The sequence below is a fragment of the Biomphalaria glabrata genome, chromosome 4 (assembly GCF_947242115.1).
Source record: "Biomphalaria glabrata chromosome 4, xgBioGlab47.1, whole genome shotgun sequence".
NCBI lineage: Eukaryota > Metazoa > Mollusca > Gastropoda > Planorbidae > Biomphalaria > Biomphalaria glabrata.
Window position 1 is genome coordinate 25,359,062 of NC_074714.1, and position 22,757 is coordinate 25,381,818.

General features: G+C 33.7%; 1 protein-coding gene across 1 annotated transcript; it reads left to right on the forward strand.

Annotated features, from left to right (window-relative positions):
* The first annotated feature begins 959 nt into the window (after nucleotides 1-959).
* Nucleotides 960-21,026, forward strand: LOC129926031 (uncharacterized). The gene is made up of 4 exons (XM_056027857.1): nucleotides 960-1,265; nucleotides 4,832-4,913; nucleotides 19,802-19,917; nucleotides 20,710-21,026. The coding sequence occupies exons 1-4, from the start codon at nucleotides 1,241-1,243 to the stop codon at nucleotides 20,814-20,816; spliced, it is 330 nt and encodes a 109-aa protein (XP_055883832.1). The 5' UTR covers nucleotides 960-1,240; the 3' UTR covers nucleotides 20,817-21,026.
* Nucleotides 21,027-22,757: the final 1,731 nt, after the last annotated feature.

Below are 22,757 nucleotides of genomic sequence, written 5' to 3' on the forward strand. Positions count from 1 at the left end.
GTTAAAGAGAAAAAAAGTATTTAATATGCATATAAGTTGGACATAATTTAAAGGAACAATTAATAAGTAATTTTTCATATTATCGCGTAAACTGCAGCGCCACCTATTGACTACAGTACACTTACCAAAAGGAAAAATTATAATTTTTAAAATTATTACTGCGAAATAGTTTTTTTTTTTTGAAGAATTAGAGACTGACCATTTACAAAACAATTAGATATTCATTATAAGACATCAGTTAGGCCAGGTTCACATGGCACTGGTCTTTCACACTTACCTATCCTTTAGTTTGCTGGACCGCTGGGGCACCACACAAGATCTGTCAACCTTCTTTCTCCATTCTTCTCTGTCATTTGTCTTTGATCGAATTTAATTCTGATGTTCTTTCTGAAAATACCTACCTTTTTACCTGCTTGGGTGGACCATTTTGGGGGCCGATTTTGAGTTTGTGTTTCCACACAAACTGTCTTTGTAGCCTTGTTTTTATTGATTCTTGTGTTGTCAGCTAAAAGAAATAATCGTGCAAAATTTCAGCTTGATCCGAGATTGGGAGTTGGATAAATGACGTGTACAAACTTTTTACCAGTCAGAGTGAGTTGATATAAGTGCTGTAAGCTTCGGTACTCTGTTTGAGTTTTGTGTTTGTATATATATATATATATATATATGTATGTTTGTATTTATGTATGTATGTATATATATACATGTATGTATGTATGTATGTATGTATGTATGTATGTATGTATGTATGTATGTATGTATGTATGTATGTATGTGTGTATGTGTATGGTAAGATGTTAAGCTCTTCAAGATGTTACTTAAAGTTTAAATAAAATATGATGCTGACAATCGGGATACAGTTCAGAGCGCTAACCTATACAATGCAGTCATCTAATCGCCAATCTTGACTGACAGGGAGACAACTCAACTGTAACACGTTTTTTAATACAAACCTTCCCTCCATTTTGGTTTCATCGAAACAACCACTGAATCAACCTTTTCTTAGAAATTGCGAAATAAATCACACGGGAGGTAACTCTTTATTAGAATTGAACACAAAAGCAGAACTCGGTCTAAAATGCCACAAATTTCTACCCAAAAGAAGAAACAGCAGACACACGTCATGTAGGCTAGAGAAACGATGTTTGAACAGCTCTGGGGAGACTATTTGGTGATGTGTCATGTTTCCAGGGTTAGAATGTACCCAAGAACACGGTGACAAGCATTTCGTCTACAGGGAATGAAGCTATTGTGTTTAATGGCAGGTAAACTATATGTATCTTTTTTTAAAATTCTTTAATTTATAGCTTTTATAATGTCCATGGTAGTTTAGCAACAAAGTCTTGAAGTTAGCCAAACTACACTGAATTATAAATAGGTCATGTCAGGATTGAAACAAAAAGTAAATGTATTTAGAACTATCTGAAACTACTTGATTATTACTAGGGGAGTCAATTTTATGGTTAATCACAGTCACGTCAGAAACAAAATACTAATTTGTTTGTTTAATACTTTTCAAATTATTGCTTCTATTGATGTTGCTATTATGAAAAAGGAAAATTTAAAAGAAAATGTAGATATGCCTGATATAGATTTATTTTCCAAGCCAAAGCTGTCACTGACTTTCTTATCATTGTATTCACTGGACCGTGGAATAAAAAAACAACTTCTTTTCATATACGATACAAACTTGGAACACAAATGTCAGCAGTTTGACACTGTATCACACATCTCTTCTATTTCAATAGTCTGTTAACACAATACACAATAGACTTGAGCTAGGATCATAATCTATCTATCTATCTATCTATCTATCTATCTATCTATCTATCTATCTATCTATCTATCTATCTATCTATCTATCTATCTATCTATCTATCTATCTATCTATCTATCTATCTATCTATCTATCTATCTATCTAAAATGTCTACAAAACTGTAATGTCTACAAAACTGTAATGTTTTCAAATGTCTACAAATCATGGGCGTAGCCAGGGGGGGGGGAGGGTCGGGGTTTGGGGGTCGGAATTCAGTAATTGATTTTTTGCTTTGATTTTGTTTATTTTGGTTGACATTTTAATACTATACCATCACATGCCCCAGCGCAGCCAAAGGGTTTTGAGTTTAAAACCCCCTACGGGGGGGTGAGTTTAAAACCCCTAACAGGAGTTTTTGAGTTTAAAACCCCTATCAGAGGGTTTTGAGTTTAAAACCCCCTACCCGGGGATTTTGAGTTTAAAATCCTCTACCAGGGGGGTTGAGTTTAAAACCCCCTACCAGCGGGTTTTGAGTTTAAAACTCCCTACCAGGGGTTTTTGCAGTTAAATCCCTCTCTTCTAAAAAAAAAAAAAGCAACCGACAATCCCAAATTCCAAGAGCACAGTTAAGGAAGATTTTGATTTTATAAACCCCTATTCAATATAAAAACAAGGTTACGAAAGATAGTTTGTGTGGAAACACAAACTCAAAATCGGCCCCCGAAGTGGTCCACCCAGGCAGGCTTCAATATTTTCAGAAAGAACATCCGAATGAAATTACATCAAAGACAAATAAGAGATAAGAATGGAGAAAGAATGTTAACAGATGTTGTGTAGTGCCCCAACTGTCCCGCAGATCAAAGGATAGGTGAAAGTGAATGTAAAGTTAGATGTGAACCTGGCCTAACTAGTTTCCCTTTCAGACCTTGTGGTCTATAGGGCAGATGATGTAAAGTTCATCTGTTTTTGTGGCCTACGGTTAACGAGGGTGTCATGTAGCCAGCACAACGACCAACCGCCTTTACTTTTCCCCAACTAATGTCAGGTAGCTGAGTGGACTCAGAGGCGCCCAAAGATTCCAAAGTTGAAAATCCCAGTCTTCACCAGGATTCGAACCCGGGACCTCCGGTACCGCTCAGCCACCGCGCCTCCCATTGCCCAACTGATGTCTTATAATTGATCTAATTGTTTTGAAAGGCTTATTTGAATCCTCAAAAAAAAAAAAAAAAAAAAGATTTCCACAATAAAAAAAAAATCCAGGAAAACAAACTTTACAAGATTACTATTCGTTTTAAATTAGGTCTAACTTATAAAGCATATTAATTAGCTTTTTCTCTATAAAAAACAGTTTGCATAACTGATTTTAAAAATTAGATTTTTCACTTTCAGAAAAAAAAAGTAGCCGTTGCATCAGAACTTTGAATGGTCTCTAAAATAATGTGATGTCGGATTTTCAATATCTTTTCTAGTTTACGAGATCTAAACGGGACGGACGGACAGACATTTCGCACAAAACTAATAGCGTCTTTTCCCCTTTCGGGGGCCGCTAAAAAAGCAAATTACGAACTCAAAATGTTATGAGCGTAAGTAAATGGGTTTCGATTAAGTTTTGAGTTTAAACACCCATTCAGCGGGGTTTGAATCTAAAAATACTTCTACAATATGAAAAAAAGTAAATTATGCACTTAAAATGTTATGAGCGTAGCTAAATGGGTTTTGACTCAGTTTTGATCTTAAACCCCTTTCAGCGGGGTTTGAAGGTAAAAAATACCTCTTTAATATTAAAAACAAAGCAAATTATACACTCAAAATGCTATGAGTGTAGTCAAAGGTGTTTTGAGTTTAAACTCCCCTCCAGTGGAGTTTGAAGCTAATAAAATAACTCTTCAATATAAAAAAAAAGCAAAATAGGCACTCAAAATGCTATGAGAGTTGCCAAAAGTGTTTTTGAGTTTAAACCTCCTTTCAGCGGGGTTTGATGCTTCAAAAATACCTCTTTAAAAAAAGTAAATTACAAACTAAAATTATTTGAGCGTAGCCAAGCCAATTGGGGGTTTTGAGTTTAAACCCCTCTACTCCAGATAGTTTTGAGTTTAAAATCCCCCTACAGTCACCAAATTCTATGACCGTAGCTAAATGGGGTTTTGAATAAAAAAAAAACAACTCCAGAGATTTTTTAGTTTAAAACCCCCAACAGATGATTTTGACGATTAAACTTCCCTTTTCGATATAAAAACTAAAGCAAACTACAGTCACCTAATTCCAAGAGCGTATTCAAGAGAGGTTACACATTTCTACCAGTGGTAGGGCTCCATTAATAAAGTGCATTGAATAGTCATCTGCCGATATTGAAAAACACTAAATGTGGCTCAACAAAGATGGCTTAGACAGATTTTAGAAGTCAGTTATAGAGATCGGGTCTCAATCAAAGAAATCCTATGTCGAACTGGGAGTCGACACCTTAGTGAGGTTGTGACAGAGCGTCGCATGAGGAACATGTTTTCCGACAAAATGTATCACGCATACTAAGGGTTGCGATGACATCCTAGTACAACTTGGCGCCAGTAAGGCAGTAGGAATAGCATTTTAGGTTTTTGAAATAAAACTTTTTAATAGCAGATAAATTTACTGTAGATACATCAGAATATTCATTTTGTTGGCTTTCAATACCAGAAATAGTGCTTAAAGGCGGGGCTTCGCCTCACACTGGGGGAGCTCCAAGCGCTCCCCCCGACCCCCTTGCTGGCAATGGCTGGGAGTCTACAAATGTTCCATTAACTTCAGGAAGAAACATTCTAGGGCATAATAAACGTCTTCCGAAAGAATGAAGGGTCAGAATGTAATAAAGATAATGTACACACACACACACACATACTATAAAAATGTTTTTCGCCGGGGGGGGGGGGGGAAATTTCCCTCCCCAACCCCCCTACCCCGAAAAAAAATCCTGGCTACGCCCATGCTACAAATACCTACAAAATGTCTACAAACTGTAAAGTATAGAAAATGTAATGATTGCAAATGTTTCTAAAATGTCTACAAAACTAGAATGACTGGGAACATTGTATTTTCAGCCCTGTTGGTTGTCACCAATGCTGACTGTGACACTGGAATGGTGCAGTGCCTGGATGCTTACACTCACTCTACTGGTGACCTGTGAGCACATTTACTCAGAATATAACATTTTTAAGAGACAGAATGTAACACTTTTTAGAGACAGAATGTAACACTTTTTAGAGACAGAATGTAACACTTTTTAGAGACAGAATGTAACACTTTTTAGAGACAGAATGTAACACTTTTTAGAGACAGAATGTAACACTTTTAGAGACAGAATGTAACACTTTTTAGAGACAGAATGTAACACTTTTAAGAGAGATAGAGAGAATCTAGCCCTTTTAAGAGAGAAAGAATGTAACCCTTTTAAGAGAGAGAGAGAGAGAGAATGTAACCCTTTTAAGAGAGAGAGAGAATGTAACCCTTTTAAGACAGATAAAGTAACACTTTTAAGACAGAAAATGTATCACTTTTAACCAATACAAACTGTCTAGATTTCAAACACACGTTTATTTTCTGAAGTGAAGAGGCTTATGGCCTAGTCTCCGTCTAGAACGTTAGTCAATACAAACATTGAGTCAATTAGAAGTTAGAATTTGATGTCACGATCAAACGGGAACTAATATTCTATACACTCTATATATAACCCCCTGTCATGAAAGTATATCAGTTGACTTCAAAGTAAAGCAATGAAACACCCATACACACACATATATATATGTACTTAGAATTGACTTCAAAGTAAAGCAATGAAACATCCATACACACACATATATCTATGTACTTAGAATTGACTTCAAAGTAAAGCAATGAAACACCCATACACACACATATATCTATGTACTTAGAATTGACTTCAAAGTAAAGCAATGAAACACCCATACACACACATATATGTACTTAGAATTGACTTCAAAGTAAAGCAATGAAACACCCATACACACATATATATGTACTTAGAGTTGACTTCAAAGTAAAGCAATGAAACACTCATACACACACATATATGTACTTAGAATTGACTTCAAAGTAAAGCAATGGAACACTCATACACACACATATATGTACTTAGAATTGACTTCAAAGTAAAGCAATGAAACACCCATACACACATATATATGTACTTAGAATTGACTTCAAAGTAAAGCAATGTAACACCCATATATATATATATATGTACTTAGAATTGACTTCAAAGTAAAGCAATGAAACACCCACACACACACATATATCTATGTACTTAGAATTGACTTCAAAGTAAAGCAATGAAACACCCATACACACACATATATATATGTACTTAGAATTGACTTCAAAGTAAAGCAATGAAACACCCATACACACACATATATGTACTTAGAGTTGACTTCAAAGTAAAGCAATGAAACACTCATACACACACATATATGTACTTAGAATTGACTTCAAAGTAAAGCAATGAAACACTCATACACAAACATATATGTACTTAGAATTGACTTCAAAGTAAAGCAATGAAACACTCATACACACACATATATGTACTTAGAGTTGACTTCAAAGTAAAGCAATGAAACACTCATACACACACATATATGTACTTAGAATAGACTTCAAAGTAAAGCAATGAAACACCCATACACACACATATATGTACTTAGAATTGACTTCAAAGTAAAGCAATGAAACACCCACACATATATATATATATGTACTTAGAGTTGACTTCAAAGTAAAGCAATGAAACACTCATACACACACATATATGTACTTAGAATTGACTTCAAAGTAAAGCAATGAAACACCCATACACACACATATATGTACTTAGAGTTGACTTCAAAGTAAAGCAATGAAACACTCATACACACACATATATGTACTTAGAATTAACTTCAAAGTAAAGCAATGAAACACCCATACACACACATATATGTTCTTAGAATTGACTTCAAAGTAAAGCAATGAAACACTCATACACACACATATATATACTTAGAATTGACTTCAAAGTAAAGCAATGAAACACTCATACAGACACATGTATGTACTTAGAATTGACTTCAAAGTAAAGCAATGAAACACCCATACACACACATATATATATGTACTTAGAATTGACTTCAAAGTAAAGCAATGAAACACCCATACACACACATATATATATGTACTTAGAATTGACTTCAAAGTAAAGCAATGAAACACCCATACACACACATATATCTATGTACTTAGAGTTGACTTCAAAGTAAAGCAATGAAACACTCATACACACACATATATGTACTTAGAATTGACATCAAAGTAAAGCAATGAAAGACCCATACACACACATATATCTATGTACTTAGAATTGACTTCAAAGTAAAGCAATGAAACACTCATACACACACATATATGTACTTAGAGTTGACTTCAAAGTAAAGCAATGAAACACCAACACACACCCATATGTACTTAGAGTTGACTTCAAATAAAGCAATGAAACACTCATACACACACATATATGTACTTAGAATTGACTTCAAAGTAAAGCAATGAAACACCCATACACACACATATATGTACTTAGAGTTGACTTCAAAGTAAAGCAATGAAACACTCATACACACACATATATGTACTTAGAATTGACTTCAAAGTAAAGCAATGAAACACCCATACACACACATATATGTACTTAGAATTGACTTCAAAGTAAAGCAATGAAACACCCATACATATATATATATATATATATATGTACTTAGAGTTGACTTCAAAGTAAAGCAATGAAACACCCATACATATATATATATATATATATATGTACTTAGAGTTGACTTCAAAGTAAAGCAATGAAACACTCATACACACACATATATGTACTTAGAATTGACTTCAAAGTAAAGCAATGAAACACCCATACACACATAAATGTACTTAGAAATGACTTCAAAGTAAAGCAATGAAACACTCATACACACACATATATGTACTTAGAATTGACTTCAAAGTAAAGCGATGAAACACCCATACACACACATATATGTACTTAGAATTGACTTCAAAGTAAAGCAATGAAACACTCATACACACACATATATGTACTTAGAGTTGACTTCAAAGTAAAGCAATGAAACACTCATACACACACATATATATATGTACTTAGAATTGACTTCAAAGTAAAGCAATAAAACACCCATACAAGCACATATATGTACTTAGAATTGACTTCAAAGTAAAGAAATGAAACACCCACACATATATATATATATGTACTTAGATTTGACTTCAAAGTAAAGCAATGAAACACCCATACACACACATATATGTACTTAGAGTTGACTTCAAAGTAAAGCAATGGAACACTCATACACACACATATATGTACTTAGAATTGACTTCAAAGTAAAGCAATGAAACATCCATACACACACATATATATATGTACTTTGAATTGACTTCAAAGTAAAGCAATGAAACACACATACACACACATATATATATATGTACTTAGAATTGACTTCAAAGTAAAGCAATGAAACACCCATACACACACATATATATATGTACTTAGAATTGACTTCAAAGTAAAGCAATGAAACACCCATACACACACATATATCTATGTACTTAGAGTTGACTTCAAAGTAAAGCAATGAAAGACCCATACACACACATATATCTATGTACTTAGAATTGACTTCAAAGTAAAGCAATGAAACACTCATACACACACATATATGTACTTAGAGTTGACTTCAAAGTAAAGCAATGAAACACTCCAACACACACATATATGTACTTAGAATTGACTTCAAAGTAAAGCAATGAAACACCCATACACACACATATATGTACTTAGAGTTGACTTCAAAGTAAAGCAATGAAACACCCATACACACACATATATTTGCTTAGAATTGACTTCAAAGTAAAGCAATGAAACACCCACACATATATATATATATATGTACTTAGAGTTGACTTCAAAGTAAAGCGATAAAACACTCATACACACACATATATGTACTTAGAATTGACTTCAAAGTAAAGCAATGAAACACCCATACACACACATATATATATATGTACTTAGAATTGACTTCAAAGTAAAGCAATAAAACACCCATACACACACATATATGTACTTAGAATTGACTTCAAAGTAAAGCAATGAAACACTCATACACACACATATATGTACTTAGAGTTGACTTCAAAGTAAAGCAATGAAACACTCATACACACACATGTATGTACTTAGAATTGACTTCAAAGTAAAGCAATGGAACACCCATACACACACATATATGTACTTAGAATTGACTTCAATGTAAAGCAATGAAACACTCATACACACACATATATGTACTTAGAGTTGACTTCAAAGTAAAGCAATGAAACACTCATACACACACATATATGTACTTAGAATTGACTTCAAAGTAAAGCAATGAAACACCCATACACACACATATATGTACTTAGAATTGACTTCAAAGTAAAGAAATGAAACACCCACACATATATATATATGTACTTAGAGTTGACTTCAAAGTAAAGCAATGAAACACTCATACACACACATATATGTACTTAGAGTTGACTTCAAAGTAAAGCAATGAAACACTCATACACACACATATATGTACTTAGAATTGACTTCAAAGTAAAGCGATGAAACACCCATACACACACATATATGTACTTAGAATTGACTTCAATGTAAAGCAATGAAACACTCATACACACACATATATGTACTTAGAGTTGACTTCAAACTATAGCAATGAAACACTCATACACACACATATATGTACTTAGAGTTGACTTCAAAGTAAAGCAATGAAACACCCACACACACACATATATGTACATAGAGTTGTCTTCAAAGTAAAGCAATGAAACACTCATACACACACATATATGTACTTAGAATTGACTTCAAAGTAAAGCAATGAAACACCCATACACACACATATATGTACTTAGAGTTGACTTCAAAGTAAAGCAATGAAACACTCATACACACACATATATGTACTTAGAATTGACTTCAAAGTAAAGCAATGAAACACTCATACACACACATATATGTACTTAGAATTGACTTCAAAGTAAAGCAATGAAACACCCATACACACACATATATGTACTTAGAATTGACTTCAAAGTAAAGCAATGAAACACCCACACATATATATATATATATGTACTTAGAGTTGACTTCAAAGTAAAGCAATGAAACACTCATACACACATAAATGTACTTAGAAATGACTTCAAAGTAAAGCAATGAAACACTCACACATATATATATATGTTCTTAGAATTGACTTCAAAGGAAAGCAATGAAACACCCATACACACATAAATGTACTTAGAAATGACTTCAAAGTAAAGCAATGAAACACTCATACACACATAAATGTACTTAGAATTGACTTCAAAGTAAAGCGATGAAACACCCATACACACACATATATGTACTTAGAATTGACTTCAAAGTAAAGCAATGAAACACTCATACACACACATATATGTACTTAGAGTTGACTTCAAAGTAAAGCAATGAAACACTCACACATATATATATATGTTCTTAGAATTGACTTCAAAGGAAAGCAATGAAACACCCATACACACATAAATGTACTTAGAAATGACTTCAAAGTAAAGCAATGTAACACCCATATATATATATATATGTACTTAGAATTGACTTCAAAGTAAAGCAATGAAACACCCACACACACACATATATCTATGTACTTAGAATTGACTTCAAAGTAAAGCAATGAAACACCCATACACACACATATATATATGTACTTAGAATTGACTTCAAAGGAAAGCAATGAAACACCCATACACACATAAATGTACTTAGAAATGACTTCAAAGTAAAGCAATGAAACACTCATACACACACATATATGTACTTAGAATTGACTTCAAAGTAAAGCAATGAAACACTCATACACAAACATATATGTACTTAGAATTGACTTCAAAGTAAAGCAATGAAACACTCATACACACACATATATGTACTTAGAGTTGACTTCAAAGTAAAGCAATGAAACACTCATACACACACATATATGTACTTAGAATAGACTTCAAAGTAAAGCAATGAAACACCCATACACACACATATATGTACTTAGAATTGACTTCAAAGTAAAGCAATGAAACACCCACACATATATATATATATGTACTTAGAGTTGACTTCAAAGTAAAGCAATGAAACACTCATACACACACATATATGTACTTAGAATTGACTTCAAAGTAAAGCAATGAAACACCCATACACACACATATATATATGTACTTAGAATTGACTTCAAAGTAAAGCAATGAAACACTCATACACACACATATATGTACTTAGAATTAACTTCAAAGTAAAGCAATGAAACACCCATACACACACATATATGTTCTTAGAATTGACTTCAAAGTAAAGCAATGAAACACTCATACACACACATATATATACTTAGAATTGACTTCAAAGTAAAGCAATGAAACACTCATACAGACACATGTATGTACTTAGAATTGACTTCAAAGTAAAGCAATGAAACACCCATACACACACATATATATATGTACTTAGAATTGACTTCAAAGTAAAGCAATGAAACACCCATACACACACATATATATATGTACTTAGAATTGACTTCAAAGTAAAGCAATGAAACACCCATACACACACATATATCTATGTACTTAGAGTTGACTTCAAAGTAAAGCAATGAAACACTCATACACACACATATATGTACTTAGAATTGACATCAAAGTAAAGCAATGAAAGACCCATACACACACATATATCTATGTACTTAGAATTGACTTCAAAGTAAAGCAATGAAACACTCATACACACACATATATGTACTTAGAGTTGACTTCAAAGTAAAGCAATGAAACACCAACACACACCCATATGTACTTAGAGTTGACTTCAAATAAAGCAATGAAACACTCATACACACACATATATGTACTTAGAATTGACTTCAAAGTAAAGCAATGAAACACCCATACACACACATATATGTACTTAGAGTTGACTTCAAAGTAAAGCAATGAAACACTCATACACACACATATATGTACTTAGAATTGACTTCAAAGTAAAGCAATGAAACACCCATACACACACATATATGTACTTAGAATTGACTTCAAAGTAAAGCAATGAAACACCCATACATATATATATATATATATATATGTACTTAGAGTTGACTTCAAAGTAAAGCAATGAAACACCCATACATATATATATATATATATATATGTACTTAGAGTTGACTTCAAAGTAAAGCAATGAAACACTCATACACACACATATATGTACTTAGAATTGACTTCAAAGTAAAGCAATGAAACACCCATACACACATAAATGTACTTAGAAATGACTTCAAAGTAAAGCAATGAAACACTCATACACACACATATATGTACTTAGAATTGACTTCAAAGTAAAGCGATGAAACACCCATACACACACATATATGTACTTAGAATTGACTTCAAAGTAAAGCAATGAAACACTCATACACACACATATATGTACTTAGAGTTGACTTCAAAGTAAAGCAATGAAACACTCATACACACACATATATATATGTACTTAGAATTGACTTCAAAGTAAAGCAATAAAACACCCATACAAGCACATATATGTACTTAGAATTGACTTCAAAGTAAAGAAATGAAACACCCACACATATATATATATATGTACTTAGATTTGACTTCAAAGTAAAGCAATGAAACACCCATACACACACATATATGTACTTAGAGTTGACTTCAAAGTAAAGCAATGGAACACTCATACACACACATATATGTACTTAGAATTGACTTCAAAGTAAAGCAATGAAACATCCATACACACACATATATATATGTACTTTGAATTGACTTCAAAGTAAAGCAATGAAACACACATACACACACATATATATATATGTACTTAGAATTGACTTCAAAGTAAAGCAATGAAACACCCATACACACACATATATATATGTACTTAGAATTGACTTCAAAGTAAAGCAATGAAACACCCATACACACACATATATCTATGTACTTAGAGTTGACTTCAAAGTAAAGCAATGAAAGACCCATACACACACATATATCTATGTACTTAGAATTGACTTCAAAGTAAAGCAATGAAACACTCATACACACACATATATGTACTTAGAGTTGACTTCAAAGTAAAGCAATGAAACACTCCAACACACACATATATGTACTTAGAATTGACTTCAAAGTAAAGCAATGAAACACCCATACACACACATATATGTACTTAGAGTTGACTTCAAAGTAAAGCAATGAAACACCCATACACACACATATATTTGCTTAGAATTGACTTCAAAGTAAAGCAATGAAACACCCACACATATATATATATATATGTACTTAGAGTTGACTTCAAAGTAAAGCGATAAAACACTCATACACACACATATATGTACTTAGAATTGACTTCAAAGTAAAGCAATGAAACACCCATACACACACATATATATATATGTACTTAGAATTGACTTCAAAGTAAAGCAATAAAACACCCATACACACACATATATGTACTTAGAATTGACTTCAAAGTAAAGCAATGAAACACTCATACACACACATATATGTACTTAGAGTTGACTTCAAAGTAAAGCAATGAAACACTCATACACACACATGTATGTACTTAGAATTGACTTCAAAGTAAAGCAATGGAACACCCATACACACACATATATGTACTTAGAATTGACTTCAATGTAAAGCAATGAAACACTCATACACACACATATATGTACTTAGAGTTGACTTCAAAGTAAAGCAATGAAACACTCATACACACACATATATGTACTTAGAATTGACTTCAAAGTAAAGCAATGAAACACCCATACACACACATATATGTACTTAGAATTGACTTCAAAGTAAAGAAATGAAACACCCACACATATATATATATGTACTTAGAGTTGACTTCAAAGTAAAGCAATGAAACACTCATACACACACATATATGTACTTAGAGTTGACTTCAAAGTAAAGCAATGAAACACTCATACACACACATATATGTACTTAGAATTGACTTCAAAGTAAAGCGATGAAACACCCATACACACACATATATGTACTTAGAATTGACTTCAATGTAAAGCAATGAAACACTCATACACACACATATATGTACTTAGAGTTGACTTCAAAGTATAGCAATGAAACACTCATACACACACATATATGTACTTAGAGTTGACTTCAAAGTAAAGCAATGAAACACCCACACACACACATATATGTACATAGAGTTGTCTTCAAAGTAAAGCAATGAAACACTCATACACACACATATATGTACTTAGAATTGACTTCAAAGTAAAGCAATGAAACACCCATACACACACATATATGTACTTAGAGTTGACTTCAAAGTAAAGCAATGAAACACTCATACACACACATATATGTACTTAGAATTGACTTCAAAGTAAAGCAATGAAACACTCATACACACACATATATGTACTTAGAATTGACTTCAAAGTAAAGCAATGAAACACCCATACACACACATATATGTACTTAGAATTGACTTCAAAGTAAAGCAATGAAACACCCACACATATATATATATATATGTACTTAGAGTTGACTTCAAAGTAAAGCAATGAAACACTCATACACACATAAATGTACTTAGAAATGACTTCAAAGTAAAGCAATGAAACACTCACACATATATATATATGTTCTTAGAATTGACTTCAAAGGAAAGCAATGAAACACCCATACACACATAAATGTACTTAGAAATGACTTCAAAGTAAAGCAATGAAACACTCATACACACACATATATGTACTTAGAATTGACTTCAAAGTAAAGCGATGAAACACCCATACACACACATATATGTACTTAGAATTGACTTCAAAGTAAAGCAATGAAACACTCATACACACACATATATGTACTTAGAGTTGACTTCAAAGTAAAGCAATGAAACACTCATACACACACATATATGTACTTAGATTTGACTTCAAAGTAAAGCAATGAAACACCCATACACACACATATATGTACTTAGAGTTGACTTCAAAGTAAAGCAATGGAACACTCATACACACACATATATGTACTTAGAATTGACTTCAAAGTAAAGCAATGAAACACCGATACACACACATATATATATGTACTTAGAATTGACTTCAAAGTAAAGCAATGAAACACCCATACACACACATATATATATGTACTTAGAATTGACTTCAAAGTAAAGCAATGAAAGACCCATACACACACATATATCTATGTACTTAGAATTGACTTCAAAGTAAAGCAATGAAACACTCATACACACACATATATGTACTTAGAGTTGACTTCAAAGTAAAGCAATGAAACACCCACACACACACATATTTGTACTTAGAGTTGACTTCAAAGTAAAGCAATGAAACACTCATACACACACATATATGTACTTAGAATTGACTTCAAAGTAAAGCAATGAAACACTCATACACACACATATATGTACTTAGAATTGACTTCAAAGCAAAGCGATGAAACAACCATACACACACATATATGTACTTAGAATTGACTTCAAAGTAAAGCAATGAAACACTCATACACACACATATATGTACTTAGAGTTGACTTCAAAGTAAAGCAATGAAACACCCATACACACACATATATGTACTTAGAATTGACTTCAAAGTAAAGAAATGAAACACCCACACATATATATATATATGTACTTAGAATTGACTTCAAAGTAAAGCAATGAAACACTCATACACACACATATATGTACTTAGATTTGACTTCAAAGTAAAGCAATGAAACACCCATACACACACATATATGTACTTAGAGTTGACTTCAAAGTAAAGCAATGGAACACTCATACACACACATATATGTACTTAGAATTGACTTCAAAGTAAAGCAATGAAACACCCATACACACACATATATGTACTTAGAATTGAGTTCAAAGTAAAGCAATGAAACACCCATACACACACATATATGTACTTAGAGTTGACTTCAAAGTAAAGCAATGAAACACCCTCACATATATATATATGTACTTAGAATTGACTTCAAAGTAAAGCAATGAAACACTCATACACACACATATATGTACTTAGATTTGACTTCAAAGTAAAGCAATGAAACACCCATACACACACATATATGTACTTAGAGTTGCTTTCAAAGTAAAGCAATGAAACACTCATACACACACATATATGTACTTAGAATTGACTTCAAAGCAAAGCGATGAAACACCCATACACACACATATATGTACTTAGAATTGACTTCAAAGTAAAGCAATGAAACACTCATACACACACATATATGTACTTAGAGTTGACTTCAAAGTAAAGCAATGAAACACCCATACACACACATATATGTACTTAGAATTGACTTCAAAGTAAAGAAATGAAACACCCACACATATATATATATATGTACTTAGAATTGACTTCAAAGTAAAGCAATGAAACACTCATACACACACATATATGTACTTAGATTTGACTTCAAAGTAAAGCAATGAAACACCCATACACACACATATATGTACTTAGAGTTGACTTCAAAGTAAAGCAATGGAACACTCATACACACACATATATGTACTTAGAATTGACTTCAAAGTAAAGCAATGAAACACCCATACACACACATATATATATGTACTTAGAATTGACTTCAAAGTAAAGCAATGAAACACTCACACACCCACACACACATATATATGTACTTAGAATTGACTTCAAAGTAAAGCAATGAAACACCCATACACACACATATATGTATTTAGAGTTGACTTCAAAGTAAAGCAATGAAACACTCATACACACACATATATGTACTTAGAATTGACTTCAAAGTAAAGCAATGAAACACCCATACACAGACACATATATATGTACTTAGAATTGACTTCAAAGTAAAGCAATGAAACACTCATACATACACATATATATGTACTTAGAATTGACCTGAAAATAAAGCAATGAAACACCCATACACACACATATATATATGTACTTAGAATTGACTTCAAAGTAAAGCAATGAAACACTCACACACCCACACACACATATATATGTACTTAGAATTGACTTCAAAGTAAAGCAATGAAACACCCATACACACACATATATATATGTACTTAGAATTGACTTCAAAGTAAAGCAATGAAACACTCATACACACACGTATATCTATGTACTTAGAATTGACTTCAAAGTAAAGCAATGAAACACTCATACACACACATATATCTATGTACTTAGAATTGACTTCAAAGTAAAGCAATGAAACACTCATAGACACACATATATCTATGTACTTAGAATTGACTTCAAAGTAAAGCAATGAAACACTCATACATACACATATATATGAACTTAGAATTGACTTCAAAGTAAAGCAATGAAACACTCATACATACACATATATATGTACTTAGAATTGACTTCAAATAAAGCAATGAAACACCCATACACACACGTATATGTACTTAGAATTGACTTCAAAGTAAAGCAATGAAACACTCATACACACACATATATGTACTTTGAATTGACTTCAAAGTAAAGCAATGAAACACTCACACACCCACACACACATATATATGTACTTAGAATTGACTTTAAAGTAAAGCAATGAAACACCCATACACACACATATATGTACTTAGAATTGACTTCAAAGTAAAGCAATGAAACACTTATACACACACATATATGTACTTAGAATTGACTTTAAAGTAAAGCAATGAAACACTCATACACACACATATATGTACTTAGAATAGACTTCAAAGTAAAGCAATGAAACACCCATACACACACATATATGTACTTAGAATTGACTTCAAAGTAAAGCAATGAAACACTCATACATATCTATGTACTTAGAATTGACTTCAAAGTAAAGCAATGAAACACTCATACATATCTATGTATTTAGAATTGACTTCAAAGTAAAGCAATGAAACACTCATACATATCTATGTACTTAGAATTGACTTCAAAGTAAAGCAATGAAACACTTATACATATCTATGTACTTCGAGTTGTTGCCAATTCAAATATTTTTACTGCTTTTCGACTTGACATAGTGTACACCAGTTAATGGTGTTAAATATCGCACTAGAATCTAGTGTGACCTCCTCACTGACCAGATTGTGTACACCAGTTAATGGTGTCAAATATCGCACTAGAATCTAGTGTGACCTCCTCACTGACCAGATTGTGTACACCAGTTAATGGTGTCAAATATCGCACTAGAATCTAGTGTGACCTCCTCACTGACCAGATTGTGTACACCAGTGAATGGTGTCAAATATCGCACTAGAATCTAGTTTGACCTCCTCACTGACCAGATTGTGTACACCAGTGAATGGTGTCAAATATCGCACTAGAATCTAGTGTGACCTCCTCACTGACCAGATTGTGTACACCAGTTAATGGTGTCAAATATCGCACTAGAATCTAGTGTGACCTCCTCACTGACCAGATTGTGTACACCAGTTAATGGTGTCAAATATCGCACTAGAATCTAGTGTGACCTCCTCACTGACCAGATGACCATATGTGAATCACGCTGTGGAGTGGTGTGTGCCTATATGTTTGTTTTTCCTTAGTAATCGGAAAATAAAACCTAAGATCAAAGAATGATTACGTCACTACTCAGGCCTATTTGTGACCTACGTATTTGGTTAAAGCGACGTAGACAAAGCGAGCTGATGAATATAATTGAGGAAAAAAATGTTATCTTTCAGGTGAATGAAAGAAAGAAAATTTAAATTCAACAAAACAATAAGACCCAGAGACGATCTAGTTCTGGATGAACCCAGAGAAGTCATTGTGCTGGCTGGACACAGAGACGTCGTAGTGCTGGTGGACCTACAGATGTTCTTGTGCTGACTGGACCAAGAGACGTCCTAGTGCTGACTGGACCAAGAGACATCCTAGTGCTGACTGGACCAAGAGACGTCCTAGTGCTGACTGGACCAAGAGACATCCTAGTGCAGGCTGGACCCAGAGACGTCCTAGTGCTGACTGGACCAAGAGACATCCTAGTGCTGACTGGACCAAGAGACGTCCTAGTGCTGACTGGACCAAGAGACATCCTAGTGCAGGCTGGACCCAGAGACGTCCTAGTGCTGACTGGACCAAGAGACATCCTAGTGCTGACTGGACCAAGAGACGTCCTAGTGCTGACTGGACCAAGAGACGTCCTAGTGCTGACTGGACCAAGAGACGTCCTAGTGCTGACTAGACCAAGAGACGTCCTAGTACTGAATGAACCAAGAGACGTCCTAGTGCTTGCTGGACCAAGAGAAGTCCTAGTGCTTGCTGGACAAAGAGACGTCCGAGTGCTTGCTGGAACAAGAGACGTCCTAGTGCTGACTGGACCAAGAGATGTCCTAGTGCTGACTGGACCAAGAGATGTCCTAGTGCTGGCTGGAAACAGAGACGTCCTAGTGCTGACTGGACCCAGAGACGTCCTAGTGCTGACTGGACCCAGAGACGTCGTAGTGCTTGCTGGACCTAGAGACGTCCTAGATCTGGCTGGACGCAGAGACGCCCTTTGTGCTTGCTGGACCCAGAGACGTCCTAATGATGGCTGGACCTAGAGACGTCCTAGTGCTTGATGGACATAGAGACTTCACCCAGATACGTCCTAAGACTGTCTAAAGCTAGAGACGTCCTAGTGCCAGGTAGACTATAAGGCGTCTTGCTACTGGGTGAACTGAGAGATATCCTAATGCTAGGTGGACTTTTATTCTTCAGTGAGTTTAGCGCCCCTAAACTGAATCTCCTTGACAGACTGACAATGACAGAAACGAATGTATCTCAGATGACTCATGTTTTTGTCTGTTGCATGTCCACTACCAGACGAAGTGCCCAAAGACTTTACGACTGTCTAGCCATACTGACATGTGACCCAGGGTCTGCCAAGGACAAGGAACGTCTGCATGGCCTACAGCTGGCTGCTGAGGAGATAGAACACCGTAAGCGTGTCAGACATGATATCTTTTTAAAATATTCACAGATGCCTTTTACTCAGAAAATAAATAATTATCACTTATAGGAAACAATGGCGAGTCATTTTAAGATAGATCTAAAAAAAAAGTTCCCCCTTTCAGACCTTGTCGTCTATAGGGCAGATGATGTAAAGGTCATCTGTTTCTGTGGCTTACGGTTAAAGAGGGTGTTATGTGCACAACACAACGACCAACCATCTTTACTTTTCCCCAACTAATGTCAGGTACCCATTAGATCTGGGTGGATTCAGAGGCGCCCAAAGATCCCGAAATTAAAAATCCCAGTCTTCACCAGGATTCGAACCCGGGACCCCCGGTTTGGAAGCCAGGCGCTTTACCGCTCAGCCACCGGCCTCTAAGATAGATCTAATGGCGGAGAATTTCACGATAGGCTTCCCTTGAACTGGATATATATTATATATTAGACATAAGCTTAACAAATGTAACATGTACCATTAGAATGTTCAATCTCCAAAAGGAACAATATAAACTGGAAATTGTGATAGTAATTTAGCTTGATCCACAAACCAGCACTGTTGTTGTGTTGACTGATGGGCCTTAGTTGCTGACGTCTTTAGATAGCTATTTGGATGTGAGTTGACGAAGCGAATTAATAATTAAATAGGTGTTTATTCACAATAGCTTCGAAATGGAACTATCTTAATATTTCTATTACTATTAAACTAATTAGACAAATAATTTAATGAATTAATGTCAATTTGGTCTGAGTAATAGAAAACAGTTGTATTCTTTTTGTAGTTACACCGGCTGAAGGTGAAAGTTCAACATCTAGAGCGTCCTTCTCGTTCATGTTGATTGTGTCCCTTACATTTGTGGCTGTCCTAAGGATCTGGCTCAGAGCTTGATAAAAACTACGACCAATGATGTCACTGAAGACAATATCTTATCATTGGTGTACAGGTTTTGTTTATCTGTATACATGCCTGATATTTGCTTTACTATGACATAACATTTATATGATTTAATATTGATACTTTCTTTAACTCTAATGCTGGATAAACACATTATAATATTGTCTAAACATTGTCATTGAATAAAATGGATGACCTTTTTTAGCGGCCCCCGTAAGGGGAAAAAGCCGCTATTAGGTTTGTGCAAAATGTCCGTCTGTCCGTCTGTCCGTCTGTCACACTCAGATCTCGAAAACTAGAAGAGATATGAAAAATATTATTTCATCATTAAATCCGGCTTGAAAAGTTTAGGTGCAACGGCTACTTTTGGTTTTCTAAAAGCAAACCGTTTAATTTATAAAATTAATTATGCAAGCGATTTTTTCATAAAAATACACCAATTCTAAAACAATTACGTAAATGTAAGGGAGGCAATGTTACAATATGCTAACAATGATGGACAATTTTTGTGTATTTTCAGTATCACTAAGTCAAATATATTTTTAAAATGTACAGGAAATGTTTACAACAAATACAAATAATAGTTAAAGACGTTTTTTCTGGTCAACTAGCTGCTAAAATTAAAAGAAAACATTTCTGTTTGTTTATAAAGGCTAATAATGCACTTTGTATGTAAATATCACGCACATTTTTTTAAATGGACTTTTTATGCAGCGATTTTCGTGCAGTAGCGTAACGTCGCAACATGATCAGGTGCTAAACCAATTCCTTAAACTTTTTTTAAAAATCAGATTTTATTTATTTTTTGTTTAGTGCCCCCATCCGAATAAAAGAAGCTTATTTTTGTGCGTTTTGTCTGTTGGTCGGTCTGTCCGTCACGATTAGATTTAAAAAACTAGAACTCTAAAAGCTATTGAAAATCTGATTTACCCTTTAATGTTCCTCCCATAACATCTCAATAGTTTTAAGTATCTAAAATTGATTGTTCCGGATTTTTTTGTGCAAAACTAATCAACGCCAACAAATGTTTGTTTGCTCTTCTAACTTATATTACATTCAATTTCCATGCTTAAACGTTGCAAAAACACATTATCAATAATATGTTGTTCCGTTTTTTATGTAAATAGCATATTAATGCTAAATCATAATCTCTATACTGACTTATATTTCATTAAGTGTAAAAATGTTCCGGATATTGTTTTATAAAACATGAATTATGCCTAATGATTGTTTGAAATCGCATAAGGCTTTTAAAAAAAGTAATTTACTAGAATTGATTACTGAAAATTACTTTTTAGACATTTAATTTTCTTGTAAAACATAACATAGAAGTTTTGTAATCGATAAAGAAAGTTCCGGATTTTGTTTCTTACAAATCGTCGCCAGAAATTTCCGAATTTATTTAAAAATCTACTAACGCCAAATAATTGTTTGAACTCCCTCTTCTAATTAATAAACAAATAATCTTCTCATTTACGAAATAATGTTTTTACGGATTTTTATGAAAAATATTTTAACTCACTACTCTCTTACAGTACATTTAACTTTCTACCTAAAACATTAAAAAATCTAATTATCGTTAATATTATGTTCCGATTTTTAAGGAAAACAGAATCCAAACACCAAAGTAAGGTATGAAAATCTCTCCACGTGGCTGTAGTACATCTAATTTTTATACGAGACCATCCAAAAAATTTAATTAACGGTATTACATTTATCTGAAATTCTCTTTTTCTTTTACTATTTATACAAACATCCGGAACAATCTATTATATAAACTTTTCAATTGTGTTCATACCTAAAAATTATTGCGATGTTTTGAAACGTAAAATAAAGGTTAATCAATTTTTAATAACTTTTAGTTGTTTTTTTTATATCAAGATAACGGACAGACCGACTGACAGACAAAACGCAAAACCAATGTGGCTTTGATCC

What these genes read in the sequence shown, in the direction of transcription:
- LOC129926031 (XM_056027857.1), top strand. Translation starts at nt 1,241, where the DNA reads ATGAAGCTATTGTGTTTAATGGCAG. An exon ending in GCTATTGTGTTTAATGGCAG is followed by an intron (nt 1,266 to 4,831) that starts GTAAACTATATG and finishes TTGTATTTTCAG; the next exon opens with CCCTGTTGGTTGTCACCAAT. An exon ending in ACTCACTCTACTGGTGACCT is followed by an intron (nt 4,914 to 19,801) that starts GTGAGCACATTT and finishes GTCCACTACCAG; the next exon opens with ACGAAGTGCCCAAAGACTTT.